Raw genomic sequence first — 20,106 nt, 5'->3', positions numbered from 1 at the left:
ATAGTCTATAATTCGGATTGTGAAGATACATTATGTGCGGATTTTACGGTATTACTATGATCGTCATATTTTTATCCTTGCCTAGGATTCATCCAGCGAGTCTTATTTCAATTGAATGTCCTTTTAAAAGTTATATTTGTATGTCTGACTTTTTATAGAACTTCGTATACATTTTATAAAGACCAGGCTACACTCCTGCATATTGAATGACCTAGCTGCATTATCTAACAATCGGGTTGCCAAAGTAACCCGGTGTGGAACATATTTTAACAGAATATGTTCCACATTTTTATATTTTCCAATCTAAGTTACATTAAAATAAGACCTCCGAACAGTTCAACCTTCATTGATTTCCAAAAACTTGCAGAAAATGTTTAATTCGTTGACATAGACTCCATATTCCATATTTTAGGTATTTTAACGGCCCTTGCATAACTTTTTCAACGAGTGCCTCTTATTTGGTATTTAAGAGTCTCGAGAATAAAATACCTATTTGAAAATTATTTTCCGAAGGAGTATTTTTTCTATTAAATGCTTGAAACTTATTTAAGATCACTTTTTATAAGGGCAACAAAGCCATAGATCTGGATTTAGGCATGTCTCTTCGTTCGTCCGGAGATAGAGCCCGCAATATATATGATGAAAATCACACCACTTTTTAGGGTAGGCCCCATATAACAACGTATATGTGCAACATAATCAATTATGGCGTCAATAATTAGCAAACGTTTCCTCTAAAAGTTATCATTATTGGTCCACTTTTTACAATATCCCCCATATAACTGTATTCTCCAATATATATTGGTGTTTTGGGTTCTTAGGGTATAGATTCTCTTTACAGGGTTAGTTACATATAACGCTACATCGGAATTTTATGAATTTGGGTACGTGTTTCGACGAAATTGGCTATAGTTTCATATGTTGGATTCTCATTGAGTAGCTGTAACTTTCTATAAAGACTTATTGAAGGCCGACATACATATAAACAGAAATGATCATTTTAGGTCCATGTTTTGACATAGCCCCAAACGGTTCCCAATGTAGTATTTGTAATTTGACATTCATCGGCATATTTTGCCTATCGGATTCCTGGAGAATAAAATTTTTATTTTTAGAGATTATTCGATATAGGTTAATGTTCGTAAATAGCCACCATGCAAATATCCCGTTTAATTATCGGTGTGCTGAAATTTCTACCCCAGTTTTCCATCCTGAGTGTATGTATTTTGGAACTTTTTTTCAGATGCTCAGAAATGTATGAAACTGTGCCATCGAAAATATTATTTATTTATTTTTTTGGTTTTTCCTGGTGTTTGGACCGGTCGAATTTATAGTATTCTTCCTGTTATGAGAGGGTCTTTTTATAGCAGAAATATTTAGGCTTAGACATCATTTAAGATGTCTTTGGAATATGAAAGATATGTCTGATTTTAAAACGACAACCTCTTTTTAAACACCACAATAACAGAACAACTTTTTTCGTTTTTAACAAATTTATTTTCATAAAATATTTTTGTTTTTCTTCTTTTATTTGTTGTTATAATTAATAAATAAACAATATTAAATTGTGTGGGTATTATAAAAAAATAAATCAATGTTTCTTATACAACTAAAACTTATCTTAAATGTATATACAATAAAAAAAATACTAATGTTACAATTTTGCATGTGTATGGGTGTGGTGGTAGTAGTAGTGGTTGTGGTTGTAAAAAAAAAACAAATGTGTGTAGTGAATAACTAAATAACTACATACATATACATATATAAATATTTGGTTGTATTGTGCTCTCTCTGGCCATAACAGAACTCATTTAAGGTGTTATGAATTTCTCTAAAGGAACTTGGGCAAAGAAATTATTAATGTGTTCCACTAGAATGGGGGCCCATTGGTCACGGGTAGCGGGGATGCCAACACGGGTGATTTCCGGCAGATTTTCATTGACCAAATTCAAAATCATGGTGTCTGAAAAAAGGGGAATTACAACATTAGTTAAATAAAATTTAAAATATTTGTGATGGGGACTTACTCAAATTACGATCGGAAAATATACCATTGGCAATAATTTTGGCATTACCCACAGCCACATTGGCATTTAAACGTTGCAATTGCAGTCTCATGCCATTGTCATCGTTGTTAATGAATTTGCCATCGGTGAGGGCCACAGCTTTGATGTTGTCTGCAAACAGAATTTGAGATTAATTTTATATATTAGAATTATAAATTTTAATTATTCCCCCTCTAATTCCACTTACCAATGGTAATGTTAAAGGGTCCCTTGGGCACCAACCGCAATCCACCAAATTTAACATCAGCCTTAAATTGTCCATCAGCTTTCAGTTGTTTAATTTCCAAACCCAATTTCACAATCAAACTGTTGTCGGTGAAGTTACCAATGAAAGATTTCACTTGCAGATTTGAAATGCCATGAATTTGCATATTCTTGATGAGCAGGCCACCTTGAATTCCCTCGCTGGCGTAACGGAAAATACCACGATTATAATAGTAAGGATCCAATGAACCCATGCCAAATTCTGGTAGTCCTTGCTGAAATTATTGAAAAAATTTAATTAAATCAAAAAAATAGTAATGAAATTTTTAAAATTTTTAAGGATGGAAATCTAAAAAAATGTAAGATCCCTATTCAATGGTAGACTATATAACCTTATTATCCTTCCACAGAAAACGCTCCGAAATGTCTTAATTAAATATAAAACTTATACAGAAGAACATTTGTTAAGTCTTTCTTCTTCTGAATATGAACCTTTGGATCATCGAAATCTGAAAAAAATCGGCAGGCTTCTGAGAAACTATTAAAAGCACATCTATCCAAGGAAAGTCTTTCAGAAATAAATACCTTCGTTCAATAAAAAATATAAAAAAATAATAAAAGTCAGATGAAGAGAATTTCTTTGCAGAGGTCCTCTAAAACAAAAAGAAAAAAATAATTTTCTGACAGGACTTCGCAGTACACTTTCTTTAGAGGACCTAACGATTTTTTGGAGGGTAAAACATATTTTTGCCGATAGAAAAGTTTAAAGGTCCAACCTTGTCACAAGAAATTCGGAATACCTTTCGACAGAAAAAATACAATAATAAAGAATTCGTTCTTCTGGAATCCTTTAATAGAAATACAGCAAAAGTTCTTGCGTCTATAACGACGACATCTTCAAAAACCCTGGAAGACGTTTTGAGAAGTGTTTTATTGATGGCGGATGTTTTGAGAGGCTTCTGCTTATATATTTCCTATTGAAAGTTCCACCCTTGGCACAAGAAATTCGGAATACCTTTCGACAGAAAAAATGCAATAACAAAGAATTCGTTCTTCTGGAAAGTTATCCTTTAATAGAATAACAGCAAAAGTTCTTGCGTCTATAACGACGACATCTTCAAAAATCCTGGATGATATTTTGAGAAGTGTTTTATTGATGGCGGATGTTTTGAGAGCCTTCCGCTTATAATCCTTATGTGAAAGGTATTTCCTCTGTTAAATCTGGTCTTCCTTTTATAGAAAAAAAATTCCCAATCTTAACAAATCTATAGGGAAAGGATCCTTTCTTTATAAGCTCTCTTAAAATATATGACCTTATCTGTTGAACCCTTTTGAAAATGTCTATGTCTTGTTAATGCTATTCTGTTTTCAAAAGTAATTTTTAAGTGGCTATTGAGTTCTGTATTATGCTTATTTTGATCCGAACTTTAATACAATAAAAATGTGATTCATCTAAATATCGTTTTAGACGCTATTTATGTTTCATTGGAGCAAATCCGTTTCAGGCAATTCGGAATCGATGTCTGTCTGTCCATCTGTCGGACTGCCAGGTGGTCACCCTAGCTCTGGAAGGGATTTTACACACCGTGATAATTCTTCCAAACATAAATTATGTTTGAAGATAGCCAAATCCCTCTGATGCCTCTTCCACAAGATGGTCCAAATTTTGCTGAACATTTATCATGTGATGTCATGGGGTTTTGGCAGTAGCTTCCTAACAAAGGGTCACAATTTTGAACATTTTTAAGTCTCATATGAAACAAACCGAACGGACAAGTTTTTTATCTATATTATGTCCGAAGATGGAACTCATTGGACGATTTCTTCTGGTTTCTCATTCACAAAGGTTAATTTTAGAAAATGTATAAATAGAATGCAACATTGAAGTCTGAAGATGGGCTCCAACGGTTCACCCCTGTTTGTACCTTCCCCATAATGAGTCAAATCATAAAATAATTGGAATAGTGTCTGCTTTAATCCTACATTTGCAATATTTATACCGAAACTAGATGAAGATCGAAGATAGCACATACGGGTCCACCCCTTCTGCTACTTCTCCCACAAAGGGTGAACTTTTTAAAAACTTGTCAAACCTACATTAAATTTGAAAATATGGTCTATAGGGCATCTTCTTCTTGTAACTGTTTACAATTCTTTCTAATAAAACCAGTAGAGTCGGAGGGGGCCGACTATATGATACCCTTCACCCCTTTGGTTATATTCAACAGATGCATCCTACAGACAGACGATTGGATGAACTGAAATATGTGATCTTTACCATCCCATTCTGCAACATATACTAAATTTTTCATTTCATAGAGTCGAATAAAATTATGAAAATCGACTTAAAGCAAATCTTAATCGGACATTCGTTGGCTTGGGTTTTTGGTGCACCATTTATCTAAAATCGGACGAAACTATATATGAAATCTATACCTAAATCTGAACCGATTTCAAAGAAACTTGACAAACATTATGTTATAGTAACTTCAGTACGTCGTATAAAATTTTGTGCCAATCGCCTTAACTTCGGGAATTTACCGCAGTCTGGTGAAGGGTATAAAAACATATACATTGTATAAAGGGAATGGTGAATCCTGTGTGGTCTAAACTTGGCATTGCTTAATATTTTTATTAACCATAGATTAAGTACACCTATCGACAATACAGTCCCATATGGACCAAGTATGGAACAAGTATGTATTTTCAAATATTTTTCGCGTCGTTCTCTAACACAACTGCGATTTGAACACCACGACATTTTACAAGGGGAAGGCGATCTGGTCAATAGTCCAATTCTTGTGTATGAAAAATGATAAAATTGTTGTTCTATTGCGTACACATTTTCTCCAAAACGACATGGTCTGGAAAAGCTGCCAGCTGTGTATATATTGTGCATATAAATTTTCTATATAGATAAGGTCTCTGATATCCTATTTATATAGAAAAACACAGTAGAATATATATTTTGAAAGGAATACATTTATAAGTCTTCTAAAAATGTATACATTGTTCACCATTTTCCTGTAAACCCCTAATGTGTACTACCATTTTATTGTTTTTGTAAATTTTTCCTACCATACTATTTTACACCGTCCATAGTTCCTTCATTCATTGTTGTTGTGGTTAAGCTTACATTTAAGTTTCAAAGTGTTTATTTTTTTTTTCTTGAACACACTTTATTGGCTATTACATTATAGACATAATTACTTAAACAGCCTTCTGCTTTGGTTTTGTTTCCATTTAATGTTGTAATTACGCTCTAAATTTAGTTTTATTTTGTTGTTGTTTTTTGTAATTACCTTCAATTCCGGCAATATTTGCATAAACAGACCACGTATGCATTCATTTTTATTGGGATCACTTAGGGAGCAGGGTGTTATTTGTAAACGACCTGGAAATGTAAAAAAAACAAAAGCAAACATAGAAAATAAGTTAGTTAAGTTAAATGAAATACAATAGGTGGAGTAATAGATACAACCACATTTTGTGGAGTTGGTTTTAATTAGACAAGTAAGGTTAGATGTAAAATGAGGTGTGAATTTTAACCTTTATTCACCTTATTTTACCTCTAACCTTCCTTGTCATTTTTAGGGGGATAAATAATGTTACAAACAAATAATTTTATATTTTACATCGTTTTCTTATGGACAAAACAAAAGACTTAAGACACACAGTGCAATGAGAGGCTCTCCTAATAGATCCAGTACACGATAGTACTCCGGAGCCAAAATAAATATGTAAATAGAAATAAAACACAATATGTTTATGAATAAAAGGTTCGACCAATGCCGAGTATTTATTTATTGGTAAACAATATTACCTGTATGGTACAACAATATGTACGATGGCTTACAATTTAAGCGCTGGTGATCGATCAAAACAATATGTGTGGCCAGTAGGTTACAACGAGAGTTAACCAAGTAGTAAGTAATAATAACAATGTTGTTGACACAAAGATGTCTAAAGGTGGCGCAAAAGCAAAATGTCAACAAATGTCCGTTGAAATCTGTCAGCCTCATACTATTACAAGGATGTAATAATGAGGAGTAGACAGATTTCAACGGTTTCGACCTTTCAAATTAAAGGCTAACTATTTAACCATTTTAAATAGCAATTCTCGCTTAAACACACACTATAAATAATTTTATTATTTTCGACTGAGATTTCATCGTCAGCGTTTGTGTCTGAAGTCGTTTGTACATAGAATCCCCCATCTTTAATATAAGATACCACTATTTATTTTTTATTTGAGAAAAATATATTATGCACAAAACAAAAGACTTAAGACACATGCACTAAAAATAATTGAATTATTTGCCAATTGAGATTTTATCTTCAGCGTTTGTGTCTTAAGTTTTTTGTTTTGAACATAATCAAGTGAAAAAGCGTTAAGTTCGGCCGGACCGAACTTTGTATACCCTCCACCATAGACAGGTACTTGAAATAAAAATATAGGGAACGTACCAAAAAGTGTACCTATACCGAAATTTCTACAAACCGATTATGGCTCTAAACATTGGTCCTTGACCCCATGTTTCTTTGGACCAAAATTGTTTAAAAAGATTTTGATTTCATCTAATTATTATTTCTTATTATTTCTTCCAAAATTAGTTCTAGTTCGAACATGGAGAATATCGGTCCACTGCTTCTGGTACCAAATTCTAAACTACAGCCAATTCGGTGGAAAAAATAAGATCAAAACAACCAAAATACTGAAAATTAGGAGGTACCGTTATATGGGGGCTACCAGAAAAAGTGGACATTTGGTACCCATTAAGAACTCAATGTACCAAATTTCAGCGTATTCAGTTGAAAAACGCACTTAAGAACCCCAAAATACCAAAAATTGGGAGGTACATCTTCGAACTTGACCTGCCTGCAGACAAAAGACAAACCTATGCAAAATTTCAGCATCCTATCTCAATTCCTTCAGAAGATAGCGTGATTACAACAGACGGACTTACGGACAGACGGACGGACATGCCTAGATCGTCTTAGAATTTTACCCTGATCAAGAATATATATACTTTTTAGGGTCGGAAATTATTATTTCGCTGAATTACAAACGGAATAACAAAATTAATATACCCTCCATACTATGGTGGAGGGTATAAAAATCCATTATAAGATACTATGAGGGGTAGATTTTTCAGGGGCCATATTAGGCATAGATTTCTAAAATAATTATTTTCAGAAGTCATATGAGGGCCCCTCCTGAGGCGTAGATTTTTAAACTAATTTTTTTGTCAGAAGTCATATGAGGGCCCCTCCTGAGGCGTAGATTTTTAAAATAATGTTTTTTTTCAGAAGTCATATGAGGGCCCCTCCTGAGGCGTAGATTTTTAAAATAATTTTTTTTAGAAGTCATATGAGGGCCCCTCCTGAGGCATAGATTTTTAAAATATTTTTTTTTTTCAGATGTCATATGCGACGTAGATTTTTTATGGGGATTTTTATACCCTACACAACTATGTTGTCAGGGTATTATAGCTTTGTGCAGCCCCAAATGTTTGTAACGCCGCGAAATATTGGTCCTAGACCCACCTTTAAGTATACCGATCGTCATATCTCGACTAGCTGAGTCGATCTAGACATGTGTGTCCGTCCGTCCGTCCGTCCGTCTGTCCATTATAATTTGTAAACACGATACAGGCCGCAGTTATGGACCAATCTTCACGAAATTTTGCATGTAGGAAGGGTTCTGGCCAATGAAATGTTTTTGGAAAAGATCGGTTAATATTTAGGGGATGAAATGGACCAAAAACATTATTTTTGTCGGTTTTTCTGGTCGCTCCAGAGGCCGCAATTATGGCCCAAACACCGCGAATTTTTGCATGAAGAAGGGGATCGGGCCAGAGAATAAGCATGCATGTTTTGATAAAGATCGGTCAATATTTAGCGGGTCAAATGGACCCTGACTTTTGTGTGAAAAATGACAAAATTTGTATTCTATGGCATATATATTTACTCCTGGAGGATGTAGACCCCAGGAGTTGATAGCATATCCAAGAGGAGTGGTTGGCCTTTAAATTGATACCAAATATAGTGATGTATCTACTCAGATGTGGGAGTTACAGTCAAATATTTACAGGTGCTTACGTATTCAGATATTATTCAGTAACCCATTACCACATTAGAGGGAGAAATATCGCGCTGATGGCTTTGACATTTTTCATGAAGTTCCAGTTATGGTCAAGAACAACGCCTACAATTTTCGGTGATGATCAGATTAAAATTTTGGGATGAAATGGACCGAAAATATAATTTTTTGTGTGTTTTCGAGTAGAGTATAATCCGAAATCACAACACAACCCACCGTGAATGTAATCTGGACAAGTAATTAGAAGGACTGTACTGAATATTCGAAAAAAGTAAGGAAGAGGTGTTGTTAACCTCTAATCGGACAAGAGGGGGCAAATATCACGAAATATTACTCAGACTCGGAATAAACATCCTCAGAAAGTTAGAGTTCGTGGTAGTTGTGTAGGGTATCGCATGGTCGCCCCCGTCCGACTATACTGCTCCGCTCACTGGTTAAAATAAAAACTTTGGAAAGGTATTTTAAAAATCCACGCCTGAGGACCCTGGAAAAAATTTTTTTAAAAAATCCAAACCTTTTAAAAACCGTAGAAAAATTATTTAGCAAATGCACACCCCATGAAGAACTTAAAAAAAACTTTAAAATATGGGCCTTATAAGGCCCATGAACAAAAAATATTGAATTAAAATAATTATTTAAAAAATCTAATATTTCTTATCTGTTTCAATAGTTTGTGACTCAGGTCTTTTGTTAAAAAAATAGATAAACAAATAAATACCAGCCATTTGATAAAAAATAATACATAAATAAAATCTTACCGAAAATGCTAGTATTTTGAGATGAATTTATTGTGTGTAAAACAAAAGACTTAAGACACACACCTTAAAAATATTTTTTTGTATTGGCTATCTATTTCATGTGCTCGTGTCTTAAGTCTTTTGTATACACAAAGTAATGAAGTAGCAATTAAACATAAACAAACCCTAGTAGTGGACTTTAACATTTGACCCCCCAACGATTTCTAATGTTATTAACCTTAAGTATATTTGTTTTATTTTTATAAACAAAGTTATGTTTTTTCTTGTTTATTCCCCCCTAAACAGTTTCTCTGCTCGTCATTGTCTTTTTTATTTTTTCCTATAATGACTACTGTTTATATGATTCAGTAACTGTTGTCAGTGTGACGTAGGTCATGGTTTTCTGCTTATATTGTAGTTTTGTTTTTGTATTTTTCTTCTTCTTTTTGACATGTTGTTTTCTTGACCCGGCTACACGATACTTATTTATTGTAGTTCATTCATGTATTCACTCACTCATTCATTCATGCATACATTTGTTAACATTGTAATACATTAACATTGAACCGGCAATTATTTTTGTGAATATATTTTTTTAATATGCAAAAGAAACCTTTTGTGCTGCCACCACCTTCATGGAAAAGTTCAATGCCACATTAATCGAAAAGGGTCAATGGTCAAAACAACATGATAGTCACCATGTTGTTACAATTTTGTTGTAATTTTCAACATTTTTTTGTAATTGTAAATTAAATAAAAAAAAAATATTTTTACGGTATACATTTTCTGAGAATACCAGTAAAATTATACTTCGAATTTATCCCGTTATTTTAACTGTTCTAAATGATATGACATCTCAAAAATAGCCTTAATATAGTCACAAACAAAGATATATACGTTTATCTTCATGAACTTTAGAGTCACCTAAAAACAAATTCATCCCTCATGACTCAAAAACCTGACCTATGACGTGTTTATCCTTCTGGGATCTCATTCCGCCAAGGGATTTCATTTTCATAAAAAAATTTCTATTCATTAGACCATGCGCTCGATTTTGCTATTTAGTATAATTGTTGACTCTAAATATCAGTCACTTCGGTTGGAATTTTCGCCTAGAAAACACTTGTAATAGGGTGTAACCTTTATGTATTTATCTTTAGCATTACTAACGTTTCTTTGTTTTTTTTTTTTTTTTTGTTTATATAAAAATTCCCCTCTTCTTCATTTCTGGTATTTTAACACCTTGAAACACTAAGTAGGGCCAGTAGGGCCATCTCTGCATAAATTGATGTTTATTTTACCTGTCTTCACCTGTTAATTTATTCATTCGTTGTAGTGACCGTTGCGTTTAATGAATTCCAAACGGTTCCATTTGTATTATTTTTTGTTAATTTGTGCCAATTTGTTTTTTTTTATTGAGGGGTTTTGTTTTGATTTCAGTTTCTTCTTCTTCTTCCACTTCCATTTGCATTTTCAGGGTCACGGTAACAAATGTAGGAAATTAATGCAAAATACGTTGATGGGGTGTGATTAGATGTTTTACAGCAAAGTGGATTTAAAACAAATGATTTATATCGTTTTGTTATATTGGAATGTGTCTCCAGACTTAATGACTCTTCGGAAGTATTACTTCCGGATTTTTTTATTCCCAGAAGATGAAGAGAAAATGATACCGAATATGTGATCGTTTAGTTAGGAGGTAAAAAATAAATTATAGGGCTTGGGAAGTTTGTAGCCATAAATTTATTCGCCCATGTGCTGCATTTCGGGTTTGCTCGAATGTGAAACATTTTTCCACATTTGGTGTGCTCCATTCCGAATACCCAAAAAATATTGGGAATACGAAGAGCCCGCCGCTGACTTGGATGGTGAGGCCGACAAAATGGCCATGGATGCTGTACTGGCTGTCATTTTATTGGGGAAATTTCGATAACAGATTGTTGCCAAAGGCATTGTTATCCATACCCATTACACTGCCGCCACCTTCGCCGCCGTAAAGATATCTAGAATTTTGTGAGCTCGATATGGCAGACATGACAGATTTTTTTAAACAATACATTCCTACGTTTACTATTTCCACAACCTTTTCAGGGTTGCACAGCTTTGTAAACATCGAAATACTTACACAGATTCCCTAAGACGTCGTTTAAAACCTTCCAATATCATTAGCCTTCTAGTAGAAATCAGGGCAATTATCAAGCCAGTTTGCAGTTTTTCATAATTTTATTTTTAAACAAATAGAAAATACATTAAAAAACATATGTTTTTGTTGGTAGTTAGTGAACACAGTTCGTAACATATTGAACAAAGGTAATGTTTCGAGCCGCACTTTCGATCGAAATTGGGCACACCATTTTGCACAAAATGGGAATCTAAAAAAGTATGGGAATTCAAAAACTCTCGGCACATGTCACATGGGCGGTTATTATTATTATATGTTTTTATTCGTTTTATATCCTACACAACTATGTTTTTAAGCAATGTGCAGGACATGGTTATGGACCAATCCTCACAACACCTATTATACTAAATATATAACAACCATGACAACTAAATAAATAACAACCATGACAACTTCAATGAAGATTGGTCAATATGGACCATGGTTCTTGTGTGGAAAATTACAAAATTTGCATTTATATTTACACCAGGATGGCATATACCGAAGAAGTTGATAGTATATCCAAGTATATAAGTTTGTGTCGCTCTAAAGCCAAAAAGGCGAACTTAACAACATTTACACTAATTATTCACTCCGCAATACCATGATCCGGAAAAGTTGCCAGTGTAAGAAGGAGAAACTGCCGACCTATATCTAATATCAATTCTATTAATGGTCATCCAAATATACTGCTCACTGGTTTTAATTTTTTATTTTATTATATTTTTAAAATAAATGACAAAGGATGGTGTCAAAAATTGTATCTACCATCGAAAATATATCATGGATTTTTATATGGCGGCTAACTCAAAACAAAAACCTATATTGAATATTTTCTGTCAATGGGTCTTAAAACTCGATTTACGGGCAGAGCGTAAAAAATTCTGTTCTCCCGCATTCGTCTTTGTATGTGTGTGTTAATGCTTTTTCAGCTCCAAGAAGAAAATCAGTTCGCAGTATGGGCATAACTATAATATTATAGTACTGTATTATAAGGTATCGGGCGAATATTTTGAAGGGAATGCCATATTTAGGGGAACCCCCCACATTCGATTTTTTATTTTTAAGATTTTAATTGGGCTGGTAAATGAACATCAATGCTTGTTAAGGTTTGTAACTTTGCACATATATATTTTTGAAGATTTAAAAAAGGAAGAAAAATAATTTACAAACATTTGTTGTTATCAAAGAAAAGTCCTCATTTTTAATGGCGGGCATCATAACTCCTCACTGGAACATCGGAATCCGAAAATTCCAAAGTTGTTGGAAAGAGTACATGTCTGGCTCTCGTATGAACTAGGATTATTGACTTCGCTCAACAATTAACAAAATGCCTGAACTTTGAAAAAAAAAACATAAATTTTGGGAAATCGCCTATTTTTGACCACAAACTAAGTTACATTCCATAGAATATTCTTCAAAAATTCAAGCGAACTGTCACAATGCTAATATTTTTTTATTCAATTGTATTTAGTAACGGACAAAAAGTGAACCCCATAATCAAAAGACTTAAGAAACAAACCTCATTACACTCCTTATTCTTTTTCCAGTCATGAAGTATTTTCGACATAATTTCTTGTTTTTTTTTTTTAATTATATGGGAAAGATTAAGAAAAGCAATGAGAAGGCTATTTCAAAAGTATATCTAAAAAATCAGCAGTAAAAATATAAACCAGCGACCACACAATACAACTTCAATTGATGTAGGTCAGTAACTGGTCTTTCATCACAGCCGTACAATGCTCAGACGAAGACAATGAGGTGGCAGACTAATCCACACCAACAACAAAAAAGTAAAACAGAAAAAAAAACGAAACATCAAAGCAAGCCAGCAAACAAAAAGCTTCTAAGAAAGAGAAATATGAAATCTGTTGAAGTCTTGCAGCCGGTAAAATAAAATCGCACTCAAAACAGAAATGAAACTAACTAAAATTTTAAAAGTGGCGGTAGAGGGTGGTTGTATGGACAAGCGGATGATGTGTTTGCTTCAATTCGTTCATTAGTACAAAGTAATGGCAACATTACAGCAAATCGATTTATGAAGTAACCAACTATGGGTATTTTTTTGGATTTTGGATTTTAGCTGTTTTTTATTTTTCATTTTTCGCAATCAAACACCTTTTTGTTGTTGTTGTTGGAACATAAATTATTAAATTTTATTTGCACCAAGTGATGTTAAAATACAGTAAAACCTATGGTTATTTACAACAAATTTGTATAAGAAAGTAAAAAATATCTCAAATTGAAGTTTCCCTAGCTTGGCTTCTTTCTTCATTTTTTTCAACTTTGGTCATACCGTTCCCTTTCTATAAGTTCCACTGTAATTACCTACTTTACATTGACTTAAATATTTCAATACGCATATATATGTATTTTTTCAAAAATAAGTCACCCATTACCTGACCTGCTTGTGTGTGTTTTTTTTTATAAAAAAATGTGTTAATTATTTTCAATAAGGTGTTAAAATAATTTATCCAAATAATAAAAACCAACAATGAATGATAGGCTACACAGCACAGCAGCATCAGTAGCTGGCATTTTGTTTTTAAATTACACACAACTTTTTGTATGAAATTTCATCAATATGGCCTTCAATTGAAATGAAATTTGTGTGTGTGTGTTTAATACGCTTTGCATTACAAAAACAGAAAGTACAGACAACAAAACAAAAGACTTAAGACACAAACTTCATATGACTAATTTCCTTAAGATTAGCCTGGTACTTCTTAAAACCATATAATATATCAATGGGGAGGTCATACACAAATCCAAATTCATACAAAAGACTTAAGACCCAAACTTTATTTGTAGCAACTGGGTGCGTCAGCTGATAACAACAACACAAATGTATTTGGATTTTATTATCGAAATGCTTCTGTAATTGTAGAAACAAATATACACACAAACAACAAAATGTAAAGAAGTTAACAACAGTTTTGATCTTGACCTAATTTTTGTTGATCTCACATTCAATATGTTAGCAAAAAAGAAAAAAAAAATCGCACATTGCCACCTGCCCATTCATGTTTGTGTGATTGTTCATATTTATGATAATGCAAAAAAATAGATGTATAAATGCCACTTCTTATAACCAAATATTAACAAGTTTATAACAATGAGATGAAGCATAACTTAAAAAAAAACAAAGCAGATATCATACATAATTTTGTTGTTAATATTTTTTATGGGTTCATAGCCATCACTATGCGAATCAAAAACGGACGTTTTTGTTTTGTATGTCACACATTGACGACAGTGTGCGTACATTGTAAATTGTCATCGAATTAACACAGTTATATATTTTTTATTTACGATTTTGTTCCGTATAACTGAATACGGTTGACCGGCAAATCAAAATGTACATAAATACGAAAACTAGTGGGGATGGGTTTAATGACTCTGCTTTATTATTTATGCTGCAGAAGAGGAAACCCGTAAGAATATAGCAGACACAAGACTTCTTGTTAAAAAAAATACAAAGGTCGAATCCCCGCTCCTACTCAGGGTGTAAATCAATTTTTTACTACTCAATGGCATTGAAGAACATAATTTTCAACGACAATTCGTGTTCTGAGGACAAACAAATCAAAAGAAATGAGGTCATAGAGAACTGACATCAATCACCAGACGAAACGTCTAAAGCTAGAATCTTAAAATTTGGGGTGAGGATCACACTTAGTCCAAGCATGTCAAATAAGGACGTTCGTACGAAAAGTACTACAAAGTACCGGAAAAGCTATAACTCTTAAATTTAGTTTTCTGGAAATTCGAACAATAGGTTCCCTAACGTACTAAAAAGTACTACATTTGGTACACTTTCGTAACATGTGAATTGATAGAGCTAATAACTTGACATTTGGAATGTGAATTAAGGTTGAGAAGTAGAGTCGATATAAGGATGTGGTTTTGGTAGTGTGTGTACTCAAGTACTAAACAGTACTAAATTTGGTAATTTGGACTTCTGAAATTAGCTTGTTTTGTAAATGTGTACTTATGTGTATGAAAAGTACTTATTGGTACAATATTTGATGAATTTGGCTTTTGATCGAAAATATAGAGCTAGAACACGGACATTTGAAATTAAGGTTACTATAGAGGGTAGAATTGGAGTATGAATGTGGCTTTGGAATTTGTACTTATGTGTCCTTAATTGTACTAAATTTTGTACAAGTTGAATTTTGGGTGAATCGATACAGCTGAAAATTTAAAATTTGGAAAAATGATTACTGTTGAAGTGTAGAATCGAGGTATTTAGGTAGTTTTGGAAATTTATTCTTCTATATGTACTAAATGGTACTACATTTGGTACAATTTGTTTTTACGGTGTATCGATAGGGCTAGAATCCTGAAGTTGAGAAGTACGATTTCTATTGGATTGTGTGATAGTAATGGAAATGTTGTACTAATGTGTACTAAATGGTGCTAAATTTGATATAATGTGGACTTAGGTGATCCGATGGATCTGGAAATTCGTACTTTTATGTACTTAATTTGGTACAATTTAGATTTGAGTAAACCGATCCGGCTGGAATCCTAAAATTTGGAAATAAGTTTTCTATTGATTGTATGATATAGGCAGTTTTTGTGTTGCGTTCTTATATGTACTAAATGGTACTAAATTTCGTACAACTTGAATTTTGTGTGAAGCGATAAAGCTGAAATCCTGAAATTTGGAGTTGGGATAATTGTTGAGGTGTAGTATTGGGCTATGTAGGATCTTTTGAAAATTCGTACTTTTATGTACTAAATTTGGTTGAAACTATAGAGCTCGAATCATGATAGTTGGAATTAGTTTTGGAAATAAGTACTACATGAGTACAAAAAGTAATAAATCAAAACAAATTTAGTAAAGAACTAGATTTCTGTTGAGGTCAAAATTGTGTAGTGTTGAGATATAGAGGTAGTTTTGGAAATACGTTCAAATTTTAAGAATGGTCGATATTGGTGTGTAGGTTGATTTGCTTTTCTGACATATGCAGTTTGCTGTGAAAAAAAAAAATAATATATTTCAACATACATAGTTTCCATATTCGTTAACGAAGTAGTGGGCATACGCTAGTATAATGTAATCACGATCAAGTTCTGGAGGAAGTTAAAGGCTTGACGCATATAGTTTTCGGATTCACTTGGATCAAAATTTTTTTGATTTTTCTAATCTGCAGGTTCGCAAAAAAATTGGACAAATGTCGCAAAAATTTGCACAGAAACTGTTACGCTCACTGGTTTGTAGATGTTGTTTTTTGTTTTTCGAAAAATAAAAAAAAAATATATTATTTTTTTAATTCTTAAACAAATAGAAATAAGTCGAAAAACATTTTTTATTTTCAATGTTTAAGGACCTCATCTCCCACTCTGCAGTAATTCTCTCAAAATGATTTGAACTTGAAGAAGACTCTTAGAAATTTCTCCATCTGGAGAATTATTTTTAAATACCTTCAAGTGTTTTCCAAACCATTGTTTCAGGTAATTCAGAATTTTGATTGACATTTGACAAGATTTTAGATTTATCTCAAGAGTTTTGCAAATATCTTTGAATACCAAAATAATAAATTTTATTTGAAAACCTGTATTATTCTATTTTCCTGTTTCTTTTTATACATAAAAAACCTCTCCTTAGTTTCTTCAGTCCTTTGTAAATTAACTTCGTAGAAAATCTCAGACTATTACTATCCTTTGAAAATCTCAAAAGTTACTTTCAATGATTAGTTGACTTGCTTAAACCTGTCTGTCTAGATATCAATGGAAGATCGCTTTGAATTTGTAATTTGTATAGAAGTTCTAAGAGTCAGAAATTGGGCGAATCTATCTTGATTTGAGCTCCCATATTCATAGAAAACCTCTCATAAGGGGCTTTGAAGCGTTTTTTTTAGAAAATTTCAGACTATGGCCAATATGTTTTATTTTCCGTTTTTTTTTTTTTTTTTTTGAAATATGTTTATCAGATTAAGACCTATCGAACAGAAGTTTTTCATCAATAGTAACCCCATATAAAGTTATTGTGGTATGCAAACCATTTTAAAATAATGTTGTGTATTCAAATATCTCCTAATATTACTCTCATCAAAGAATACTGCAAAAAAGACACTCTTGAGAAGTCGAATTTTTCTATATTTAGTAGTTCCTCAAAGTACTTCTCAATAAATAAATTATCCCTCAAATTATCATTGTAAAACATTGCCAACATCTTCATCATCTTCTTCCATTTTCAAATACCTATTATTGTTGACAGTCGAAACAAAAGACTTAAGACACAAACTCGTTTATTTTTCTTTAATACATCTAAACAACTTTGATTTCCTAAAAAACCAACAACAATAAATCTATGGCATTCAAGCAGAAATAATAATATTTACACATCACCACCCATACATACACACTTTTATAAGCTTGCAACAAGTCTGCAAGACCACAAAATAATTTTGACAGATTTTTATCAGTAACTGCATCAGTCAGCGTTGGTACTTGCAAATGCCAATATCTCACACATAAACACACACACAGAGCCACTCTATCTCACAGTAACACAAATTAGGCTGGTTTTCCTTCTCGAACTATTTTTGGTTTCTGTTTCATTGTTAGGTTTTGGGTTTAAGAAAAAACACACACACACACATACAATTTGAAAAACTGGAAAAACGATTTGGAAAACTTTGGAACATTTGAATAAAAATCATTGGTCACACACCACACAACAAAAACCTGAATTTTTCATACACTTGAATTTTTTGGTTTCACAAAAAACTCCTTTTGGCTTATGTAAAAAAAATTGGTAACATAATTTTTTTGGTTTTCAAGTTCTTCATGCAAAAAATTGAAAAAACACCCAAAATGAGAGGAAAAATTGCATAAACCATGCGTCACATATTTCCTTTCCATGTTGTTGTGTTTTTTGTGGTTGTCACGATTTTCATTTTCGAGGGGATTTTTTTTTTCTTTTTGTCGATCTATTGTAACATGGCATATTGTTGTTGTTGCTGTTTTTTATGTTGTTATTTACACACTCACTTGAACTGAATTCCTTTTGTTGCTGATTGCCACCATTGTTGTTGTTGCTGCTGCTACTGCTGCTGCTGTCATCAGCGGTACCCGCCGCCAATTCACTAGGAAATGCTAATAAACTATCAACATTTACCAACGAGGAGGATGTTGTCGATGTTGCAAATTCCTGGCTATTGGGCAATGAGGCAATGGCTGCCAGGGAACTTCCGATTAAGGCCATTATGGCCAACACAGATTGCAACATAGCCAAATGCATTTTTAATTATTATTAGTTTTTTTGTTTTAATTTCTAAACACTAATTCTAATTGTTGTCTTAATGAAGTATTTTTTTTTAAAATTTCGCAATTTTTTTTAATTATTAATTTTTCTAAGTTTATTCCGTAACTTTTGTTGCCTTCTTGTTCACTTCACTCCGGTGGCAAATCTTGAAATGTTTCTTCACTTAGTTTTATTTATAGTTTTTATACTTTGCACAAAAAGCCAAAACATTAAAATTTTGCCGTTGTTGTAATTTATGTTTTTGTTTTTGGTTTCTTCAAAAAAGTTTTGATTTTCGCCTTTAGACTGTGGCTCGTTGAATGGGCCTTTTTCTTAAAAGTTATTACGTTTTTAAAAGTTTTTCAATTGTAGCGGTTTTTATTTGCCAACCCAAGCTTTGAATTTAAAAGCTTTTTTCGTTTAAACCAAATATCATACAAAAGCTTTTGTTCAACCACAAAACTACAAAATTTTTATGTGCGATTTTCAGATAACGTTAAGATTCAAGCAACCGTACCGTGTTATAGACGTTATACTTCAAATACGAAATAATTTTTTGTTTTAAATTGTTCTACTCTAATCATTAACCCCTCAGGCTATTCAAGGTGGAATTTGATCCGCTGATACTTAACAGTAATTAAAGAAAAACGCACACTTAAAATTAAACATTAAATCTAAGGTCTTAAATCAGTCAATGTACCTAATGAACACATAATAGATCCAGGTTCCATCCGAATTTTCTATGAAAAATGCAAAAATATTCTTTAAAAAATCCACGCCTTGCTTTGCTACATCTGAAAAATATTCTTTAAAAAATCCACGCCTTGCTTTGCTACATCTGAAAAATATTCTTTAAAAAATCCACGCCTTGTATTAGGCCTTGAAAAAATATTCTTTAAAAAATCCACGCCTTGTATTAGGCCTTGAAAAAATATTCTTTAAAAAATCCACGCCTTGTATTAGGCCTTGAAAAAATATTCTTTAAAAAATCCACGCCTTGTATTAGGCCTTGAAAAAATATTCTTTAAAAAATCCACGCCTTGTATTAGGCCTTGAAAAAATATTCTTTAAAAAATCCACGCCTTGTATTAGGCCTTGAAAAAATATTCTTTAAAAATCCACGACTTGGCCTGGGAAAAATATTCTTTAAAAATATTCTTGGCCTGGGAAAAATATTCTTTAAAAATATTCTTGAAAAAATATTCTTAAAAAAATCCACGCCTTGAAAAAATATTCTTTAAAAAATCCACGCCTTGAAAAAATATTCTTTGAAAAATCCACGCCTTGAAAAAATATTGTTAAAAAAATCCACTCCTTGAAAAAATATTCTTTAAAAAATCCACTCCTTGAAAAAATATTCTTTAAAAAATCCACGCCTTGAAAAAATATTCTTAAAAAAATCCACGCCTTGAAAAATTATTCTTAAAAAAATCCACTCCTTGAAAAAATATTCTTAAAAAAATCCACTCCTTGAAAAAATATTCTTTAAAAAATCCACGCCTTGAAAAAATATTCTTAAAAAAATCCACGCCTTGAAAAAATATTCTTAAAAAAATCCACTCCTTGAAATAATGTTC

General features: G+C 32.5%; 1 protein-coding gene across 1 annotated transcript; it reads right to left on the bottom strand.

The window, feature by feature from the left end:
* Positions 1-1,811: 1,811 nt before the first annotated feature.
* LOC133337601 (uncharacterized) lies at positions 1,812-18,526 on the bottom strand. Its single transcript, XM_061545813.1, has 5 exons — positions 18,277-18,526; positions 5,573-5,664; positions 2,254-2,545; positions 2,028-2,177; positions 1,812-1,963 (listed from the first exon to the last, which is right to left on the bottom strand). Exons 1-5 carry the CDS (start codon positions 18,524-18,526, stop codon positions 1,812-1,814), a joined length of 936 nt encoding a protein of 311 aa, XP_061401797.1.
* Positions 18,527-20,106: the final 1,580 nt, after the last annotated feature.

The sequence above is a fragment of the Musca vetustissima genome, unplaced genomic scaffold (assembly GCF_032173495.1).
Source record: "Musca vetustissima isolate MV318-11 ecotype Yass unplaced genomic scaffold, APGP_CSIRO_Mvet_v1 utg29365, whole genome shotgun sequence".
Taxonomy (NCBI): Eukaryota; Metazoa; Arthropoda; class Insecta; order Diptera; family Muscidae; genus Musca; species Musca vetustissima.
This window is presented reverse-complemented; position numbering and strand designations above follow the sequence as displayed.

Coding starts and splice junctions, on each gene's coding strand:
- LOC133337601 (XM_061545813.1), bottom strand. CDS start 18,526: ATGCATTTGGCTATGTTGCAATCTGTGTTGGCCATAATGGCCTTAATC. Junction 2,546..5,572: donor AAATATTGCCGGAATTGAAG/GTAATTACAAAA, acceptor CAATAATTTCAG/CAAGGACTACCAGAATTTGG. Junction 2,178..2,253: donor ACCCTTTAACATTACCATTG/GTAAGTGGAATT, acceptor TTCTGTTTGCAG/ACAACATCAAAGCTGTGGCC.